The sequence below is a fragment of the Contarinia nasturtii genome, unplaced genomic scaffold, assembly GCF_009176525.2.
Source record: "Contarinia nasturtii isolate CC-2019 unplaced genomic scaffold, AAFC_CNas_1.1 Cnas_scaffold_1240, whole genome shotgun sequence".
Taxonomy (NCBI): Eukaryota; Metazoa; Arthropoda; class Insecta; order Diptera; family Cecidomyiidae; genus Contarinia; species Contarinia nasturtii.
This window is the reverse complement of record NW_022198581.1, coordinates 3,338,710-3,357,210: the sequence shown is the minus strand read 5'-3', so window position 1 is coordinate 3,357,210 and position 18,501 is coordinate 3,338,710. Positions and strand designations below refer to the sequence as shown.

At 33.5% G+C, this 18,501-nt stretch overlaps 2 protein-coding genes across 3 annotated transcripts in view; one reads left to right on the top strand and one right to left on the bottom strand.

Moving 5' to 3' along the window:
- LOC116345072 (60S ribosomal protein L27a-like) overlaps positions 1-301 on the top strand; it is a 1,139-nt gene extending 838 nt beyond the window's left edge. Inside the window, exon 4 of the mRNA XM_031774119.1 lies at positions 297-301. Coding sequence (XP_031629979.1) covers positions 297-301 — 5 coding nt within the window. The remainder of the gene's footprint in view (positions 1-296) is intronic.
- Positions 302-1,446: 1,145 nt separating this feature from the next.
- Positions 1,447-17,611, bottom strand: LOC116345369 (inactive histone-lysine N-methyltransferase 2E). 2 transcript variants are annotated; one of them, XM_031774666.1, is made up of 17 exons: positions 17,152-17,611; positions 11,476-12,710; positions 11,204-11,386; positions 10,692-11,092; positions 10,198-10,602; positions 9,718-10,101; positions 9,432-9,642; positions 9,025-9,346; positions 8,760-8,940; positions 7,345-8,642; positions 6,209-7,138; positions 5,633-6,118; positions 5,383-5,556; positions 3,771-5,195; positions 3,414-3,548; positions 3,221-3,340; positions 1,447-3,157 (listed from the first exon to the last, which is right to left on the bottom strand). In XM_031774666.1, the coding sequence occupies exons 2-17, from the start codon at positions 11,905-11,907 to the stop codon at positions 2,928-2,930; spliced, it is 7,317 nt and encodes a 2,438-aa protein (XP_031630526.1). In that variant the 5' UTR covers positions 11,908-12,710; positions 17,152-17,611; the 3' UTR covers positions 1,447-2,927. The 2 variants fall into 2 exon arrangements, with proteins under 2 accessions (XP_031630526.1, XP_031630525.1); XM_031774665.1 differs by having other exon boundaries at positions 5,633-7,138.
- Between the last annotated feature and the right edge of the window lie 890 nt (positions 17,612-18,501).

Sequence of the window (18,501 nt, the reverse complement as noted above, 5' to 3'; positions counted from 1 at the left end):
GGATAAGATCAAGGCCGCTGGTGGTGTTTGCCTTTTGCGAGCATAATTTTCATTCGCTTATCCAATTGAATAAAGATGGAAAACATTTCAATGACAAAAACAATTACTTTTTTTTATTTACTTAGTTTCTTTTCGGTATAAGAAATAACCAAAGAAGTATAAGAATAGTTTGAAGTTTACTGGTTCTAGGGAGAGAACACTTGGAATTCATTTACTGAGCGTAAACAGTATTTTTATCGGAAAATTTACTCCTTTTTCACTGTATAACTGCTAAACTCTTCTGGTATCTTGTTTAGAATGAATTGATAATGGTATGCTTATGTAAAACTTCGGATAATAATGCATTGGATGAAACTTGCAGCCGTTAAAAAAATAGGAACGTTTGGGATATTTACCAAATTTTTTTTACGATTCTAAATGCTGAGATGGAAAAACAAACCATGGCATGATCGATTTTAGCGGTTGATCAATATATTTAGAAAGTTTGGAAAGATGCGATGAACAACAATTCGATATTCAAATGAAACTTTCAGTTTTGGCGACGCCTTGTCATGATATTACCGACAGATATTGGAAAAGTTATGGCATTTACCGAGATTCAAATTCAAATGATTGAAAACAAGAATTGAAAACACTCTTACAAATACTCACAATGTAATCAACCATTTTTGATTTCAAACTGTATCACCAGGGTTGACATTTTAATGAAACCTTTAAAATTATATGGAAATATATCCAAAAACTAAATAAAAGTTTTTTGTGATCTGCATTGATGAAATAAACGAAAACAAAGATTTTATTTTTTTAAATTTATCTGTGCTAAAAGCATTTTTTCATTTATTTTCATATTATTGAAACATTACATTTAAAAAAAGTTTGATAAGAATGGTTGAAATAATGAGGGCGAAAAATAAATGAATATGAAACACAAAAAAAATGTCAAAAGTTTTGTTCGCAGGAAATATTTTGTTTAGAAATGAATCTTATGCAAATTAATTTACATTTATCAAATTGGAAAAATATTTCGACACGCATTCATTCACACGTTTATGTCCATTCATGATTCCAAAGTGAAAAATTTGTCACTGTACTTATATAATTATATAGAAACTTATTTTGTTTTATAAAATTTTAGATGTTCTTTCCCACTATATTTGTAAATTAATATGTGATCGTACATTACACGCACACATGTTTTCGTTTTATTTTTTTTATTTTTTGATTATATTTAATATTCGTTTAATCTACATAGTAATCATAATTAGAATTCCACTTAAATTTCATTCAACATCAGCTCAATTAACAAGGTCGTTAATCTTTATATGATCTTGTACATATGATGTCTGCGAATATGTGTATGTGTATGTGTATGTGCTTTGTATTGATGTTTGCAATGAATTCTTATTTAATTTATTACTAAGGAAAAAAAATAAAAATAAAATATTCTTTCAATCTATAATAATCAAGTAGTATTTGTTTGCTTTTCATGTATACATTTACTCAAAAAAGAAAGAAATGAATCAAGTCATTTTCGAGTGTGAAGTAGCGGTCTGTATGTGTCCTATGCATAGGTGTAAAATCATAAACTCTATCAAATTCTTAGAATACGTTTATAGTTGCTTTGAGTCATTTTGTGTTTTCAAAAAGAAGAGAAAAAAAAATTATCGATCTATCTATTATCGACTATTGTTGTAACCTTTTTGTTTATATAGTAAGTATTTAAAAAAAATATATCTCAAATTAAATGTAATTGTAAATATATGAAGTAATTAATTGGCGCAGTTATTTACACTTTTTACTTATGCCTAATTTCAATTGTTGCTTTTTCTACGTTTCTTTTTTCATCTTTTTTTTTCTTTATCTCTTTCATACATTCCAGTAGAAAATATCTGTTTAAAAATTTATTTACATACGTTTTAGATTACGTGTGAAAGATCGAATGGAATTTCTTTTCGAAATTTGGGGTTTGTTGGCCCCCAAAAAAATAATAATGAGTTTTCAATTTAGATTAAGAAAATTAAATCGATCATTACGTAAGTAGGATGCACCAATTATAATGCGTATTTGTTTGTTTTTCTCTTTTTCAATTTGATCATCTTCATTTTAATGACATAATAATGGAAACCAAAACATACATACCAACTCATGTGTGTATTCTTAACTAAATGTTAATTGTATGTTTTGGCATCGATAATAATAGAAAAAAAAAAGAAATTTAATAAAATGCATGGCGATCAGAGAAAGAAAATGCTTTATAAATAAACTATGAGCAAATAAATAATATAAAATTCGTACTCGAAGGTAAAAAAAATATGTTTTCCAATTTCATCTGGATTCAAACTGATTCAGTATTAATTCTTTTGTTCACTGGATTCATTTACTTATTTCTATTGTTTGTTCAGGTGAATATTGCTTTTAAAATGTTGGAGCTCACCCATTAAAAGTCATTGGATAACGTAAATGATTTTTCTTCATATATTGTTGTAATACTGTGATTTCTGTCGTTTGTGTCATTTTTGTTATTTGGTTTGTTGAGTTTTGTCATAAATGAACAAGATTTTATACATTGAATTTCGATTTGTATATGAATGGTTCATCCCACTGGGAATTCAATATTAGCATACAATATTAACATCGATTTTCAATGCGTTGCTATTTAACATTTTCGCCAAATTATTTATTGATTTTAAACTAATACTCATCAATTGAAATGTTCTGCAACACATTAATAATTTTTCCAATGAAATTAAATGTGTCTTTCTTCGATCTATCTTATAGACATCAGAAGAAACGAAAAAAATATTTATATATAGATATAATTGATTCGTGTTGTTTGCAGTACAACCTAAAAGCTCTTTTAATTACGGTCATCATCTGTGAGGGGGCATTGGGCATAGGTCTTATTTCTAATTTTCACCATGTGAAATTCATGTATCTGTCGATTCAATGCTTTCGCTTTGTTGAGGTTCCGCAGGCTCAAGATCGAATTCGTTTTCATTTGTCTCTAGTTCTACTTTGCTGTCTTCTTTTGAATCACCTGGATTCGCTTCGGCAGAAGTATCACTAGTCGATAATGCTTCTTCCTGCTCTTGCTCTTCTGGTTCTTGCTCTTGTTCCCGTTCATCATCATCTTCTTTTTCGGTTTGAATCGGCAATGCTGTTGATAGATTCAATTTAGTATGAATATTTAAGATTCACACAAAATTATTATCACACTTACTGTCATGAATTTCAGTTTCATCAAAATCACAATCGGATTTTGGCGATGAAATTGACGTTAAACTGCTATTACTGCTAGATGCAGTGGCGTTCAAAGCTTCTGAGATTGATGTTGAAATTTCTAATGGTAAAAATGTTTGAGCATGAGTGTATTGTTTTTTTAGATTATTGATTTTTTTGTTTAAATAACTAACCATTTTCCAGTACTGTATCCGTTGTTTTGATTAATTCAACCTGTGATGTGGAAAGTCCTTGCAAGTTATAAGATTTCAACCTCTTAGATAGATTTTCTTGTTGCATTTCCAGTAGTGTGGGCGCCGGACTGAATACTAAATCACAAAAAAATAATTGTCCATTAAATACGTTTTTTTATGTATGCATACAACGTCGCAGGATTTTTTTTACAAATATTTCAATTACAGATAGTTCTGTAGTTTGCATAAGAAAAACTGCGTGTGCGTGCATCCAGATTTTTATAAATTTTCGTGCAGTCTTTTTTTTTCGTGTGCAAACTTTTGATATGGAAAAATGAAGAAAAACTGTGAATTTACCTGTTTCTTTTGGTGTATCAATGGATATGCCATTTTTGGGTTTGTCCTCAATTTGCGTTAGTTTTGTAGAATCAATGGGACTTTCAGCCTTCTCAATGCGGTCGACTTTCGGCCTATCCGGAACGGTTGTAAGTTGTTTCCGTTTTCGATATTCGTTAATGGATAATTTTCGTTTCGGTGTTATTGGTGGCAATTCCTTGGGTGGATTTAGTCGTGGATCAGCACTTTGTGTACGTGTTAGCACTTTGGGATTAATTGGGCTATTATTACAAGATGATGTCGTTGAACCAGTTGGTGTTGAAGGCACATTAGATACCGGTGTTGATGGTTCGCTCAATGTGGAATAACTTTTAGTTAGATAGTTGCTGCTGTTTAATAGCGTTGGTGGTGGTACATTTGTATGTATTGGAAATATCGGTGCATTGTATCCCGGATTGTAGCCAGGTGGCCGATTTGGATTTTCCAAATAGTGATACAATGAATTTGACGACGACATATTAGCTGGAATTTGTGTGCTTACGCTTGGAAAGCCGCCAGGTGGTGGTGGAGGTGTTTGATACATCTGTGCAGGTGTAATAGATTGATTGGTCTCATTTCGATGTGCACTATTCATAACATATGCTGAAAATGGATGCGCTGTCGCCATTGGCTGATTTGTACCAACTGAATTTGAAGCTAGGCCCGCATTTGGCGTATATTGATTATACAATGTTTCATCATCATTTTGTATCTTCGCCGATGGTTCGCGTTTATATTCGCGATCATCAGAACTGAATTTGTGAGTAGTTTTTGTTGCAATTTCACCGCTAGATGATGATTGTACGGAGTCTTTTGAGATATTACTGTTTGATGCTTCGTCCAGTGTTGGTGTTGTGGCCCGCGATGCACGTTTTTTGTTTCGTGTTTGCAGTATCATCAGATTTTCACTGTGGAATGAATGTAACTTTTGTTGAATATCTTCGATTTCGTTTTTCGGCAATACATTGAGATTCATTGAATCAGACGTTGTCGCATCTTCTTCTTCGTCTTCTTTTTGTTCAGTATTCTCAAAGTTACAATCTCTGCTAATCGGGTCGTTTATTTCGTCTAAGCCAGATGCCATGTCACCATCGTCCTGCGATTTTGAATCTTCACTGATAAGTTCGTGCTTTGCACTCTCTGACACCAGAGATTTATCTTGACTGTCATCGATTTCATCTTTGATTTCTGTTCGACTACACATTTCTTCGTCTTCATCAGACTCGATTGGCTCAAATTTATCGATATCTGCCAGCATCGATTTATTTTCATCTACTTCTGATTTGACTGAGTTCGGTTCCATTTTTGTTTTGACATCTTTTTCTTCATCTTTGTTAAGCTCAACTTTAAGCTCATCATCTTGAAGTGATTTCTCAGTGTCTCCTTTGAGCATGCTCTCTGAATTTTCTGCAAATCAATATATACTTATATTTACATTTCTATCGTAACCTATACATCATGATACAACAAAAACGGTTTTTTTTTACAAAGCTCCCAATTATAGAAAGCTCTTAAAATCGGAATGTTTTGAGATTGCACTATTTGAAGATTTTACTGTGTATATTTAGAATGGTCAATATTTCTAATTACGTACCATCTTCAAGTGACAAATCTTTGGTGTCCTCCCTTGGCGAGGGCAAATCTTCTGCATTCAAATCGGAACACTGTCGAACAACTCGTCGCTTTTTCAATGGTGCCATAAATCCATTTGGCGGCGATGATGTGGCTGAACTGGCCAATAGTTCGTCTGAACACTCTTCCGAAATGGCTAAAATATAAAATGAAACATAAGAACATGCTAACATCGAGCAAAAAACTAAATAAAAATAAACAAATGTATTTACCTTGACGCAGCCAACGTTTTTTCACAGAACTTCCCATTTGAAGTGGAGGTGTTGGCAACGGTGTTGGGACTGTCATAGCATCAGATGAAGTGCAAATCGGTGATCCACTCCATTTCGAACAATCGTCCTCATCTATGTGTTCACCGGAAGTCAAATGGATGAATTCTTCGATTTTTTGTGCAGCAATACTCAAATTTCTTGGCTCTTCATGTGAATAAATGTTTGTATTTGAATCACTATGCGTGTAATTGTCCACTGAAGTAGATGATGATAAAAGTTGCTGTTCATGACTATGCGATGAAAATGATGTTGAACCGTCACTTTGATGTAACCATTCATTCATAATGGTTTTCTTGGTTTTCGTTTTTGTCGGCAATTTGAAATCATTATCCAATGGACCTACAGCCGCTTCGATCAACAAACATGCTGAACTAACTGCAAATGGTGGTGTACTTGATTGTGTTTTATTGGTCACATTATAACGGTCTGGAGATGTAAGACAATTATTTTTCTCAGATGACTTTGTTAATCCATAATTTGATAATGAAAGAAGCAGCCCAGCTGCCATATTATCACCTTTATCACGATGCTCTTTCGGGGTCCTTGGATGTCGATCCAAATCATGTAAGCGCGTTGGTGACATCATTGGTGTACTTGATTCGTCCGACGTATTGCCATCGTCTGAGTTATGTGAATCGTAACGGTTGCGACGTCGTTTTTGGCCACTCGATTGACTGTATGATTTACCACGTTTTCGCTTACGCTTTCCACTTTGGCTATTCGATTTTTTATCATCCTTACCAAATGACGAACTATTGCGTTTTTTACTCGATGAGCTAGTGCTGGTGGGCGCACTTGAACCCATCTTTTTTTGTTCATTTTTACGCTGTTCAGTCTTCTCCATTTTTTCAAATGCACGTACGATTGCCTCCATTTTGCGTTCTTCACGTGTCAGTTTCTTGCTTTCAACGGTCTTCTTTGAATCTTTATCACCCTTTGAAGCCAGCGTACTCTGCGAATATTCATCGCCAGTGTCTTCTGACATGCTACATGTCGATTTTCTGGTTGGCTTTTTGTGACTTGATTTATTTAATGGCGACTTTATAGTGGACGCTGCCGATATCGGTGTCGTTGGCGGTGATTTCATCGATCGATTTGGTGCCACATCAAATTTGACATCATTTTTAGATGGTGACTGTGGAGTTAACTCAACACTAGCTGTCTCTTTCACTTTTGTTGAATCAGAACTCAATGATTTCCCCGGCGTCGTTGATTGGGATTGTTCCGGTTTTTGGTCAGAGGTCCAAGGCGCATCGATTGAATTGTTATTCTTTCGATTTGCCTTTTCCTGTACTTTCTCACTATTCTGCTCTTTTTGAGCTTTTTCCTGTATTGTTTGTGGTTTTGTCGATGCATTCTCATTAGGTTTGGCTCCATCAAGTTCATCGCCTGACCTCGATGGAGATAGAATTCCAATGCTACTGCTACCCGATAGGATTTGTGATGCTGTAAAAATAAAATATTCATTAATTTAAATACTGCATATCAAACATATAGGTGTGTGTGTGTACTGCTCAGAGCTGTTTTAGGCACGGTGGAAGTGCGAATACTTTTCTTGTAAGTGTCGCTCTTTCTTGAATTCAGATGCGGCACTTCTGCAGTGCCAATATCAACTCTTGTGCTGTGTATGTTTTGTACAACTTTGTACTTACCTTCTGCTTGTTTTCGATTTGCTTTATCAAGTCGACTCCTTTTGTTAAGTGCGAATGTCATTTTGTCCTTAACATGTCCATTCGGTTTTTTCGATGATTTCTTTGATGAAGTTGGTGTTCCGGGCTGTGATGTGGGTTGAACAGCACTGCTGCTACCACCACTACTACTGCTACTCACTCCAAACAGACAGTCTTTGATCAGACCACATCCGCAAATTGTCGATGTGGGTGCATTAATTTCACCACTTTCCAACGATTCCAAATCATGTGGTTCATGCTTAATTGTGATCTCGGTGCTCGATCGAATCGTATTTAAGGATACAATGTATAGATGTGGCGTTCCCTTTTCGATGCTATAAACAATTTCAGCATTTGGTCGACACGATCGTCGTACAAATCGTGCCTCATTACCATAAGTTCGTGTGTCCACACATATTTCTGGTCCATCGTTTGGCAATCGATAGAAAAACAAAAATGGTCCTGGTTGCATTTTCGAAAAGTTTCGCGTTCCATTCGTCGATGTGGGTGAATTGGTTTGCTGTTGTGGTTTGAACTGGGTGCTTAACATATATTTACCACGGATTTCTATCACAGGATTGTTCGGGGCTATTTCACGGGTACTTATTAGAATTTTACCTCCAGCATGTGGCACGGTTGTGCATTTATTATCTAATGAACCAATATTTTTTAACATTGACAAATTCGGCGTGGATGTGGACGAAGACATTTGCTTTGTGATCGAATGCAAACGGGCACGTAGTTCCGGTGAATAGTGATTTGTCATGGCTGCTTCATAATTATCGATCCATTGTCGTAAACTCACCGATTGTTTGTCATTATCAACCGTTGATGAATTTGGTTTCACTGGTGTCGTTGTATTGGATCCGGAACCTGAATGCGATTTTCGTTTTGATAATGATTTTTTCGATTCGCGTCGTTTGCTACCACCTCGACTTGAATCGGTACGTTTTCGCTTACTATTTGCAGCACCAAATAAATCAACTTTTCGACTTTTCGCCGACAGCGTTCCTTTCTTTTTGTTGGCAACAATTGTTGAAAATGCATTTAATTGAGCACGATCGCCAGTATTGGCCTGAGATGTATTCGAATCGACTGACAGTCCAGATGCTTGATTTGATTGTTTCATCATTAGGAAATTTTGTTGCTCTTTACGTTTCATGAGTTGCAAAGTTCTCGCTCGATTTTGATCGATCGCCCTTGGTTCACACAATTCGCATTTGTACTCTTCGGGTATGTCCTGTCGATCAATTCCCATACAATCCACATGTTGCCATACACTACATTCATATGCGGGAAAAAAATAAACAAAAAGAATGTTGCACAAACATAAGAGAGTGTTTCGACCGAAAAAAATATAAATATACTCGATGACGGCACGTCATCAAAATACTTACGAGCATTTATCACAGCATATCATGTAACCGTCATCATGTGTCAATTCACAAATGCAACGTGTTACAGAGTCATCATCATTGCCTGCTTCAGGCGCTGTTTCAGTCTCCTCGCCTGGATCAATGTCAGATCGATTTCGCGATCCATTACTTATTGCTGAGTTCGCATCATCGTCCTTGACATCTGTTTTCAAAACAAATAACAATATTGTAATATTTTACAATTTTAACCGACATATTATGTCAACAATGTTGCATTTCTACTTACTCATCATTTCGTTATACCCAAACGAATAGCCGGGTATATGATTTGTTGTACTTATTTGTTGTTGATATTTACTAGCGACTACATTTGGAGAGGTCGTTTGATTCGGCAAAGAATTGTTATTACCGGTGACAATATTTTCTGTCAACTGATTCGTTGTACTCGGTTTGGTTTTAGATATTGGAGATGTAAGCAAGCTTGTCGCAGATGGCTCTGAAAGATTACTAGACACTGAATTTGTGACAGAAGTACTGCTATTATGTACACTATTGTTATTTGACGTAATCGATGTATTTGTTGCTGTTAATTGCGCTTGTTTTTCAGCCTAAAAATGTGACGGAAATGGGTGTTAGTTGAAGTAAATGTTCAAAGAGATTTTCAAATAACGCAAGATGTAAGACAATAATTACCGGCCACTGCACATAAGTATGATCCTGTAGTAATGCATGTAATGCTCGCATCCTAGAATCCATCGAGGCATCAATTGGTTTGGGTCTCACCTCTTCACCGATAATATCATCTTCCATGTCATTTGAATTTGAGTAACTTTCATCACCTCTAGCCGACACGAGCGGTATATTATCAACAAATGTTGAAGTTGTTGACTGAATATCTGACGTACTGTAAATTAAAGTATAAAATCAATGAGAAAATTGATAAGAGAAAAATTCAACAAATGAGATATATGATACATACTTAACGCGAAAGTATTCAGGTCCACTTTTATTGGCATATTCGGTATACGGTCGAGATGGTTGTGCTGTTTTAAACGGTGCCGGTTGTATCGCACGATGAATTGGTTGTGAACTAGACTGATTGGGACGATGTGATTGAGCCGGTTGTACATTTCGATTAGATGTTATATTTGTAACATTGCTATTGTGTGCACTATCGTTGGTATGGAATACGACTTTTTGTGACAAACTCTGTAGAATACGCGCCGACATTTCCTCACTCATATGGGTTCCATTCACCATAATTACATCGTCCACTGACCCGGGTATCGTCGTTGATTTTGCACTCCCATCCGAAGTACTTTGAAAATCATGAACGCCAATATCAACGCCATTTCGATGACGGCTATTTAATAATATGGAATGAAAAAGAAAATGGTTAATAGAGTTTGTATTTTGATGCATTTTGTATGTGCATAATTATCGCATTCACAATACATACAATTGATTCCATTCGGTATCCTTTTTCGTTGATGGTTGTCCATTATTTTCGGAATTAACATTCATGGGATGATTTATCATAATCGACTTGGTCATCGACGACGGTCTAGTTTCCGTTGGCTGAATCGTTCGATATGTTGTCACCCGTTGGTCGCCCGTTTGTAAATTCTCATTCGATCGATACAGTGTCGTTGACATGCATGGCGTCTGACTAATGTTCGAAATGTTCGAACTCGTTTGTGCCATATATTTACCGGTAGATGCATTCTTGGCTGTTGTCACTTTCTGGCCAATTACATTTGGCTGAACGCACATATTGTTCATAGACATTATTGTGCGTGGTGTCGTGTGTTGCACTATTTTGGTATTTGCATTTATGGTGTTATTATTGTTGTTGTTATTGTTCCTGAAATAAAACAAAACGATTGAAAATTTGTTGATATTGAACTTTGGATGGTGGATCGTTTCATACAAATATGTATAACGTTAAATTACCTGCTATGAGAGGAGATATTGCTGTGAACACCGGTAAATTGTGACTTCTGTTGAAGCGGCTGATGTGATGTCTTCGAATTCTGAACACCATATGAAGCCTTGATTTGATTCTTTTGCTGCAATGTATTCGGATTCGATATCGCATTTATTGTTGTTATCGTTTTAACGGTGCCAGCATTTCCATGTTTTATTGTTGATGTGACACCGCCACCAGAACCACCAATCGTTTGATTTACCAATTTAATGGCTTGTTGATTTGCTTTTGTACTTTTAATATTATTCACATTTAAACTATTCGTTTTAGTAATTGCAATAGTGTTCGGCTTTTGGATTTGAATCACATTCGACATTTGATTTGTTTGATGCTGTGCAATTGGTGTTGTTCGTGTTATTGTTGTTGACTGTCGATACAAAAAAAAATATTTAAAAAAATGAAAAGCCATTATCATACAAATTAAAAAGAAAAGAAAGTTGAATGACATTTGGAAAAATGTGGACAACAATAAACTTACATCAATTTTATTTTGAATTCGACTTGTCGAAACAAGAATATTGCGTGGTATAACTTTTTGTACAATTGCACTGGCATTATTCAAATGCTTAGTTATGATGTGTTGCTGTTGTTGTTGTTGAATTGGTTGAGCCGAAACAATATGTGTTTGTTGATCCATTTGTGTCATTGTTTGCGACTTAAACTGTAAACATTCAAAATTGAAACATTTTAATATTAATTATATATATTAACTCATTGACTAGTCTAAATAGCTATATCGTTTTATTTTACCATTTTGCTCTGTAGCTGAGATTTCGTTGATATATTTACATAATTGCCACTCGAAATGGATGCACGATTGCCGATTGTTGCGTTCGATGGCTGTACATGTTTGCTGTTTACAAAATTAATTGTTTGTGGCTGAGGTTGATCAGCTTTTGATACCAGTGTCACATTACTGATAACATGCACCTTCGAGTTTGGATGTTGACCGATCGTTGATGGTTTGATCATCGGTGCGGTTGAGCTCGGCATTGGTATCAAATAATTAACATTGCCAGCCCGAACGATATTGTCACCGCTCAAATAATCTTCGTTGAGAATCACCTGTTGAGCTCGAATTGGTTGATTTTGATGAACATGTTGTGACGACTGAATCAAATTGCTAGCATCAACAGAGCCACTTTTATCTACAACAACAATACTCGACGATGGCGAAGTCATTTCAACGAATTTATCCCAATGTATATATATATCGCACAATGTTATTTTCACTTTAAATATTCGTTCCTCCTTTCCGGCCCGGTTGATTTATCTGTGGTGCATTTGCCGTTTTTTCAATTTAATAAATATTTTCCAACCTCTTTGCCTCTACACTCAACTATTTATTTACACACACGTCTGACTTTAGACAGTCAAATGTCTCTATATTTAGATTACTTTCACTTTATTTAATCTTTTTTTTTTTCTTGGTTCGCAACTTTATACAACAAATATATGTTAAATTGCAATTTTGATTTTCAACTGATTACTTGAACCAATTTTCTTTTTTCATTATGAAAACCACCTCAATGTTATATTCAGTCAGTACATAAACACTTTGTTTTAGATGATCATTTCAAAATTTCCTTGTAACGGTCAACTTTTTGTTGGTTGTTGTTATCTGATGATAGACTATATCATCTCACTCCTTCAAACTTCTTGGTTAATTTTTTGTTTTTGGTTTTGTTGTATTATTTGCTGTTTGCTTCAACTAAGTATCGCATAAATTTTTATCTATCAATTTAATAGGGAAAAATGTGCCTCCTACATCGCGGAGGTATGTGTGGTCGATTCTCCTGTCATTTTCAGCATTAGCCATGACATAGATGAACATAACGTTTCTGTAGATAGATGTCTAGTCGTTTGCGTTTGATTGTAGTTTATTAGAAAATTTTAAATTTTTGTTGATCCTTTCAATTCTTTGTTTATCCACTTTATTTCACTGATTATTCTTGTCCGATGCAAAGAAAATTCAACAAAAGCCCCTGAAATAACAATGAAAATTTGCAAAATTAATATCAATTATCGATTTTAATACATTTACAATTAAAACTTGTGTGATGAATGGTCGTCATTGTGGTATTGATTGATTGATACATGTTTGTTCGGTTAAATTTTATCTTCGGTGAAAGCATAACCTCTCATTATGAAAAAAGATTTTGATTGGAGCGCATTATTAATTGTTTATTTGGTATCGAGGAAGACCATATAAAAGCTTGAATTGAAATTTGAGATACATAGGGCAGCACAAATTATAGAAACAGTAATAGTATGAAATATCGAAATCCTAACCAAAATGGTTTCAAAAAAGAATTGAATCAAATTTGAGATAAACATTTGTCCCATTATTTAATTTTAAAGATAACAATTGGATTTTCATTTGCATCAGAACATTTGAGTCAAATGTCGTGAATGTCGATCCAGAGAATTATACGTTTTATAAACGTTTTCAGGTCCTAACTATTTCGTATTTTTTATTTGTTTTGTTTTTTATTTTCATTTTATCATAAAAATCGAAATGATTTAAAGAAATTCATATTTATTCGGTATCATTCGATGTGTTTACACCAAATCATTTTAATTTTCCATTCATTTTCCATTTGGTAATTTGATTTTCCTGAGAACAATCCCAAAAGTTTGGATGATAACATAGTAATCATTTTGTATACTGTAATAGAATATAAAACAAATCTATAAATGGCAACAAAGATGGCTCGAGTTTGTTGTTTGTCGTGAATAAATGTAATGCGCATTTATATACAAGTAGGGTTGCCAACTTTGAAAGCTTGAAAACTATTTGACTGTACAGTGCCTGAAGAGGCAAAACAAATATCAATACTGGAATAAGGCACTTGTATTGTGAGTGAGGAGGGAAAAATGGATTTTCCTAATAAAAAGAGCAAGAGCGAGAGAGAGGGAGAAAATTGATTGTACTATAAAATCGAATATTGAACAGGAATTAATGAGTAGGAAATAAAACAACTGAAAATCCAATATTAAATTGAAATGAGACCGATTGCCATATATAAATTGTGGTTGTACGAGTGTACACGGTACAGTTGTATCTAGTAAAAAATGAAAATATATTATGCATGAGCAGTGCCAAAGCAAAGCCAAAATGATGCCGTGAAAGTATGCACCAAAAACTAAAATAGCAAAAGTGAGATGGCAACATTAAATGCAACCAAAACAATCGTGCGATAGAAGAAGACAACGATACATCGCACAATCACACGCGAGAGATTCATACACTGCTCATTGTGGTATTGGTTGTTGTAATGAAAAGAATGTGTGAAGCAAAGATGGCCGCGCATTTCGCTCGAACATATTGAGCAATGTGTTAATATAGAGGGAGCCAAAAGCCATTGTCTATTTTTTTCATATATAATTTGTAGACCAAGTATGTGTGCCTGTGTTTGTGTGTGTGTGTGTGCGCGCACATATTTGTATATTTTGTCACAGCAATGCCAAAAGAGAATTTGCTAAAGGAAATTTCAATTTAGCATTCAAATGGTGCATTGAGCCCATTGAGTCAATAACTTTTTTTTCTTCTCTCGACTAATTTCAATGTTTTAATATTCATTTGATTCGAATATGAAGCCCATAAATTGCGAATGTATATGTGTATTTATAAATACAAATACACAAATCCAAAAGCGAAGCGAGTTCAGTTCATGGGTTTTTTGTTTGTAGTTAAAATGATATGATCGTCTGTATTGGTTTTTATTGTGTCTTTGTGTTTATATTATTATTGACTTTATTTTCCATGCTATTATTACTTACAAATATCAACTAGCATCGTTGCTGTTTAACGACAAAATATTTCTCTCAAAACACTCCAAATCAATGTAGATATGCATTCGAAACCAGAACTCAAATGCGCATACATACAATAAAAAAATATTCTAAATTTTTTTACATGCACACAAACATAGGCACAGAGAAGCCTATCCACACCGATTTCATATCAAATTTATTTATTTTTTTGTCAAATGAACCAAATAAGGAAATTATTAATTTATTATTATTATTAAACTCGAAAAACTCTTTCTTTTTCCTATTTCTTTGTGGTACATTTAGAAGAGTCTGCGTTTGGACAATGGTACATGCATGGTTTGTTGTTATTAAATAAAACTTGTTTATGCTTTAATTTTATTCGTTTAGACGAAATATTTCTCGAAATAAATAAACCTTTTTTAACGCTTTGATTATGTCTTCAGTCGGCATTAGATAACACATAAAAATAACTCTTATTTTACACATATGGATTTTTAAAAAAATATTCAATTGGATATTTTTGCAGTTAAATGTAGCAACATCTCCACACACATACACAAATATATTTACTTTAGAACTCTCGATACACTCTTACATAAAGCAAACACACATCTATAATAATAATCTTCAAAGAAACTTGCAAGCATTTAGGCATTATTTAGTTGTTGTTTTTTTCCTATTCCTATTGCTCATTTGTTCTTTTGTTCACTTCATTCTCACTATGTTTTTTTTTTCTTTTCAACGTATCGCTTGAGTTTACACATAAAATTGTGCATCTCAAAACCTCAGTGAATTTAGAAGACGATGAGGATATGGATAGAAAATGACACTGTGCATAGTTTTTGCAACTATTCTTTGTTCTTTATTTATATCCATTTGATTGGTGGAAAAGATTAGATATCAAGCAAATCGTAAGAAAAAAAAAGCATAAAGACTGGATTTTTTGTTTTGCATTCTATCCTCAAGTAGTTTGCATATAAAAATTGGTTTGGTTTCATTCTGTAATGAAACATAAAATCATAATGGATAAGCCATCATTCATAAAATTGAATGAAACGTTGTATCTTTACGATAAGAAAATTCGATTCAAATAAATGGTTCAACGTTGAATTTAAGCAATGTCTTTCATTATGATACTCTCTATATTCGTTGATACGTTTTTTCTTCTTCTATTCCTTCTACATTTGTTGAAGTGACGATGGAAATTACTATGTGCTTTATTTGACTTTCATCTATTGAGTCTCATAGAGTGAACGCGCGCGCAGAATTATAAAATTGTATTTGGTGTCTAGTTGGTGTGTAACACAACATAAACTAACGCCATTAGATGTAAAATGAAATGAGACCAAAATATCCCTATTCATTTTCATTCAAATAGGCATTTGATTTGAAAGCTATCAATTCTATTATTGTTTGCATTTTGCTAAATACCTGCCACTCAATTTTCTTTATCGAAAATAATTTTCAGGTACAATTTGAATAGAAAAAAAAAAACGATTCAAAGTGAAGAAATTTAGCATGTTTATTTTTTTTCTGGACGCCCACGACATTTTTATCGAAAACTGTTGTCTACGTTGCGAAAATAAATATTTTCTTCTTTCGCACTAGCTTTAGCCAAAGTAGGTGAAAATATTCAATCAAAAACATGGCAGACATGTAAAAAGACATTCTTAAAATTTTGTAAAAAAAATATAAAAACAATCAAAACAATAATATTATTATGATTGGCGTACGCAAGTTAATGAAAAAAAAGAGTAGGGAAGTAGAGTGGGGCAAAATATATGGAATAAATACGAAAACGAATCACATGAAGTAATATTGTGTTTGTGAAAAGTAGCTTTCATATTACATGCTATAATTTTCTGTCTTGCTTTCGGTTTTATAACCGATATTTTATTTATTTATTTTTTCGCATTGTTATGCATTTTCATTTCATGCAAATCGTCATGACAAAGAAACTGACCAAAGAAGCCACTTTTTTTTTGGAAAACTGCGTATCGTTAATTGAATTTCAATCAATGGAAAATATTGATGTTAAACTAGAAGTTTTTTTGAAAATAGAATCGAATAAAATCTTTTACGACTTGTTTTTCTATACATGACAAAAATATGTCTTTCAATATATTGTGCATGTATAAGTTAGTGAGCATAGCGTTGAACACACTATTCTGTTAATAACACACAATCGATGAACGTAACTCAAACGATTTTTTTTTGCGTTGTGTGTGTGTATGCGTGCGACTGACTTCATGAATCAAATTTTTGTTCAAGATATTTGTATATTTATATATATGAAACTGAATATTAAATAAATGCTTAACTCTTTTCGTTTGATTTTCAACAACACTCGAATTTTTTTTTTAAATAAAAAAAAACATTTATTTTCCTTTTCTTGACTACAGACATTCGTTTGTCGCTATTGTTTTACAAAGCATTTTAATTGTATGTACTTTGCATGTGTTTTGCGCGACCAAAAATAAATTTTCCATAAACTAATTCTGAATCCATGAATAGATTGTTTGTGCTTCAAGAACTATTATTCCTTTTCATATCGAATTTTGAATAATTGTAACATACATCATCAATTTCAATGCAAGTCACCACAAATTCTCACCAATCACAGAATAATTTTTATATGTAAACACTCACTTGCAGACTTTTGTTTGATAAAAGTAAATTTAGTTGATTTCCCATTTATTGTTTAGTACGACAAATAATTCCGTTCGTACTTTTTATTCACACACCGAATAAATGCCAAAAATTCAATTCTTCAGACTTATTGTGTCACAGCATTTACACTTTCTCACTATTTTAAAAATACGAATTTTTGTTTCTTCTTCTCGAATCCGTTTTTTTTTCTTCTTTTCTTTTCTTCTTCTTTTGCTCCGCAGCTAATGCTATTGGTGCTTTACATCGAAAATAAATCAAAATAACACTGCACTTTTTAACAAACAATTTGCAAAAAATGGTTGTTCGATGAGGAAAATGCGAACAAATCGTTCACATTGATTTTACACATCAAAATGCAGAACACCTTTTGAATAAATATAGTCTTAATTTGCGTTATAAAAAATATACACATCGGACTTGAAAATATTTCACGTCTTACTTTGCGGCCATTTTAATAAAAACAAGGTTTTTGGTTCTTTGCTCTGTGTGTATGCGTATGATGACATTTATGTAGTGGTAGAAAGCATGTACATATACGCTAGCATCTATTTATGTATTGATCGTTTCCGTTTTACTACCAACTATTTTGCCCCATTTTTATTCTGTTTAGCTCCTATTTTGGCCTCGCTTCATCGACAATTCGCCGCAAACGTTGTTTTTTTTTCTCCTTCTTCGCCGACATTGAATGAAGTTTCGGGCTAGAGAAGTTTGTACTCAAGTTCTGACACACATGTGTACTTTGATGTATGTAGTTTGGTTTAAAGCACATTAATACCAATGCAATGCGTTCCTTATTTCATTTATTTCAGAGACTTACTTACCATGACAAAATGATTTTTGGTTGCCTTTTTTTTAAAGAAAAATAATTACCTTTCAATAAGTTTCCAATACCATTTGATGCCATTTGCATATAAACGATTATTTTGATATGTCATACATGTATTAATCATACATTCAAAGTCAGATATATTTGTATCAATACATGTTGTTTGATGTCAATTTTGGCGGTTTTTTAATAAAGAAATGTGCCATTTTTGATTTAGTACAAATACTCTTCAGTGAATCTTACTTATACGTATTCAAGATTGTGCAATTCAAAGTAAATGAATTCATCCGTTAAAATAGCGACAACCCTTTCAATGGTTTCCCACGTAGACTAAATGTGGCGTGATAGTTCCAGAATCTTTGCAGTAAGATATACCTTTGTCTTTGTAGATTCGACAGCGAAATTCCCCATACTTACCAAAAAACCAAAGATAAAAATTCCATATGAACTTCACAGCGATTTTAAGCAACAAAATTTGTTCTTCCAATGTTCAATGCACCCGG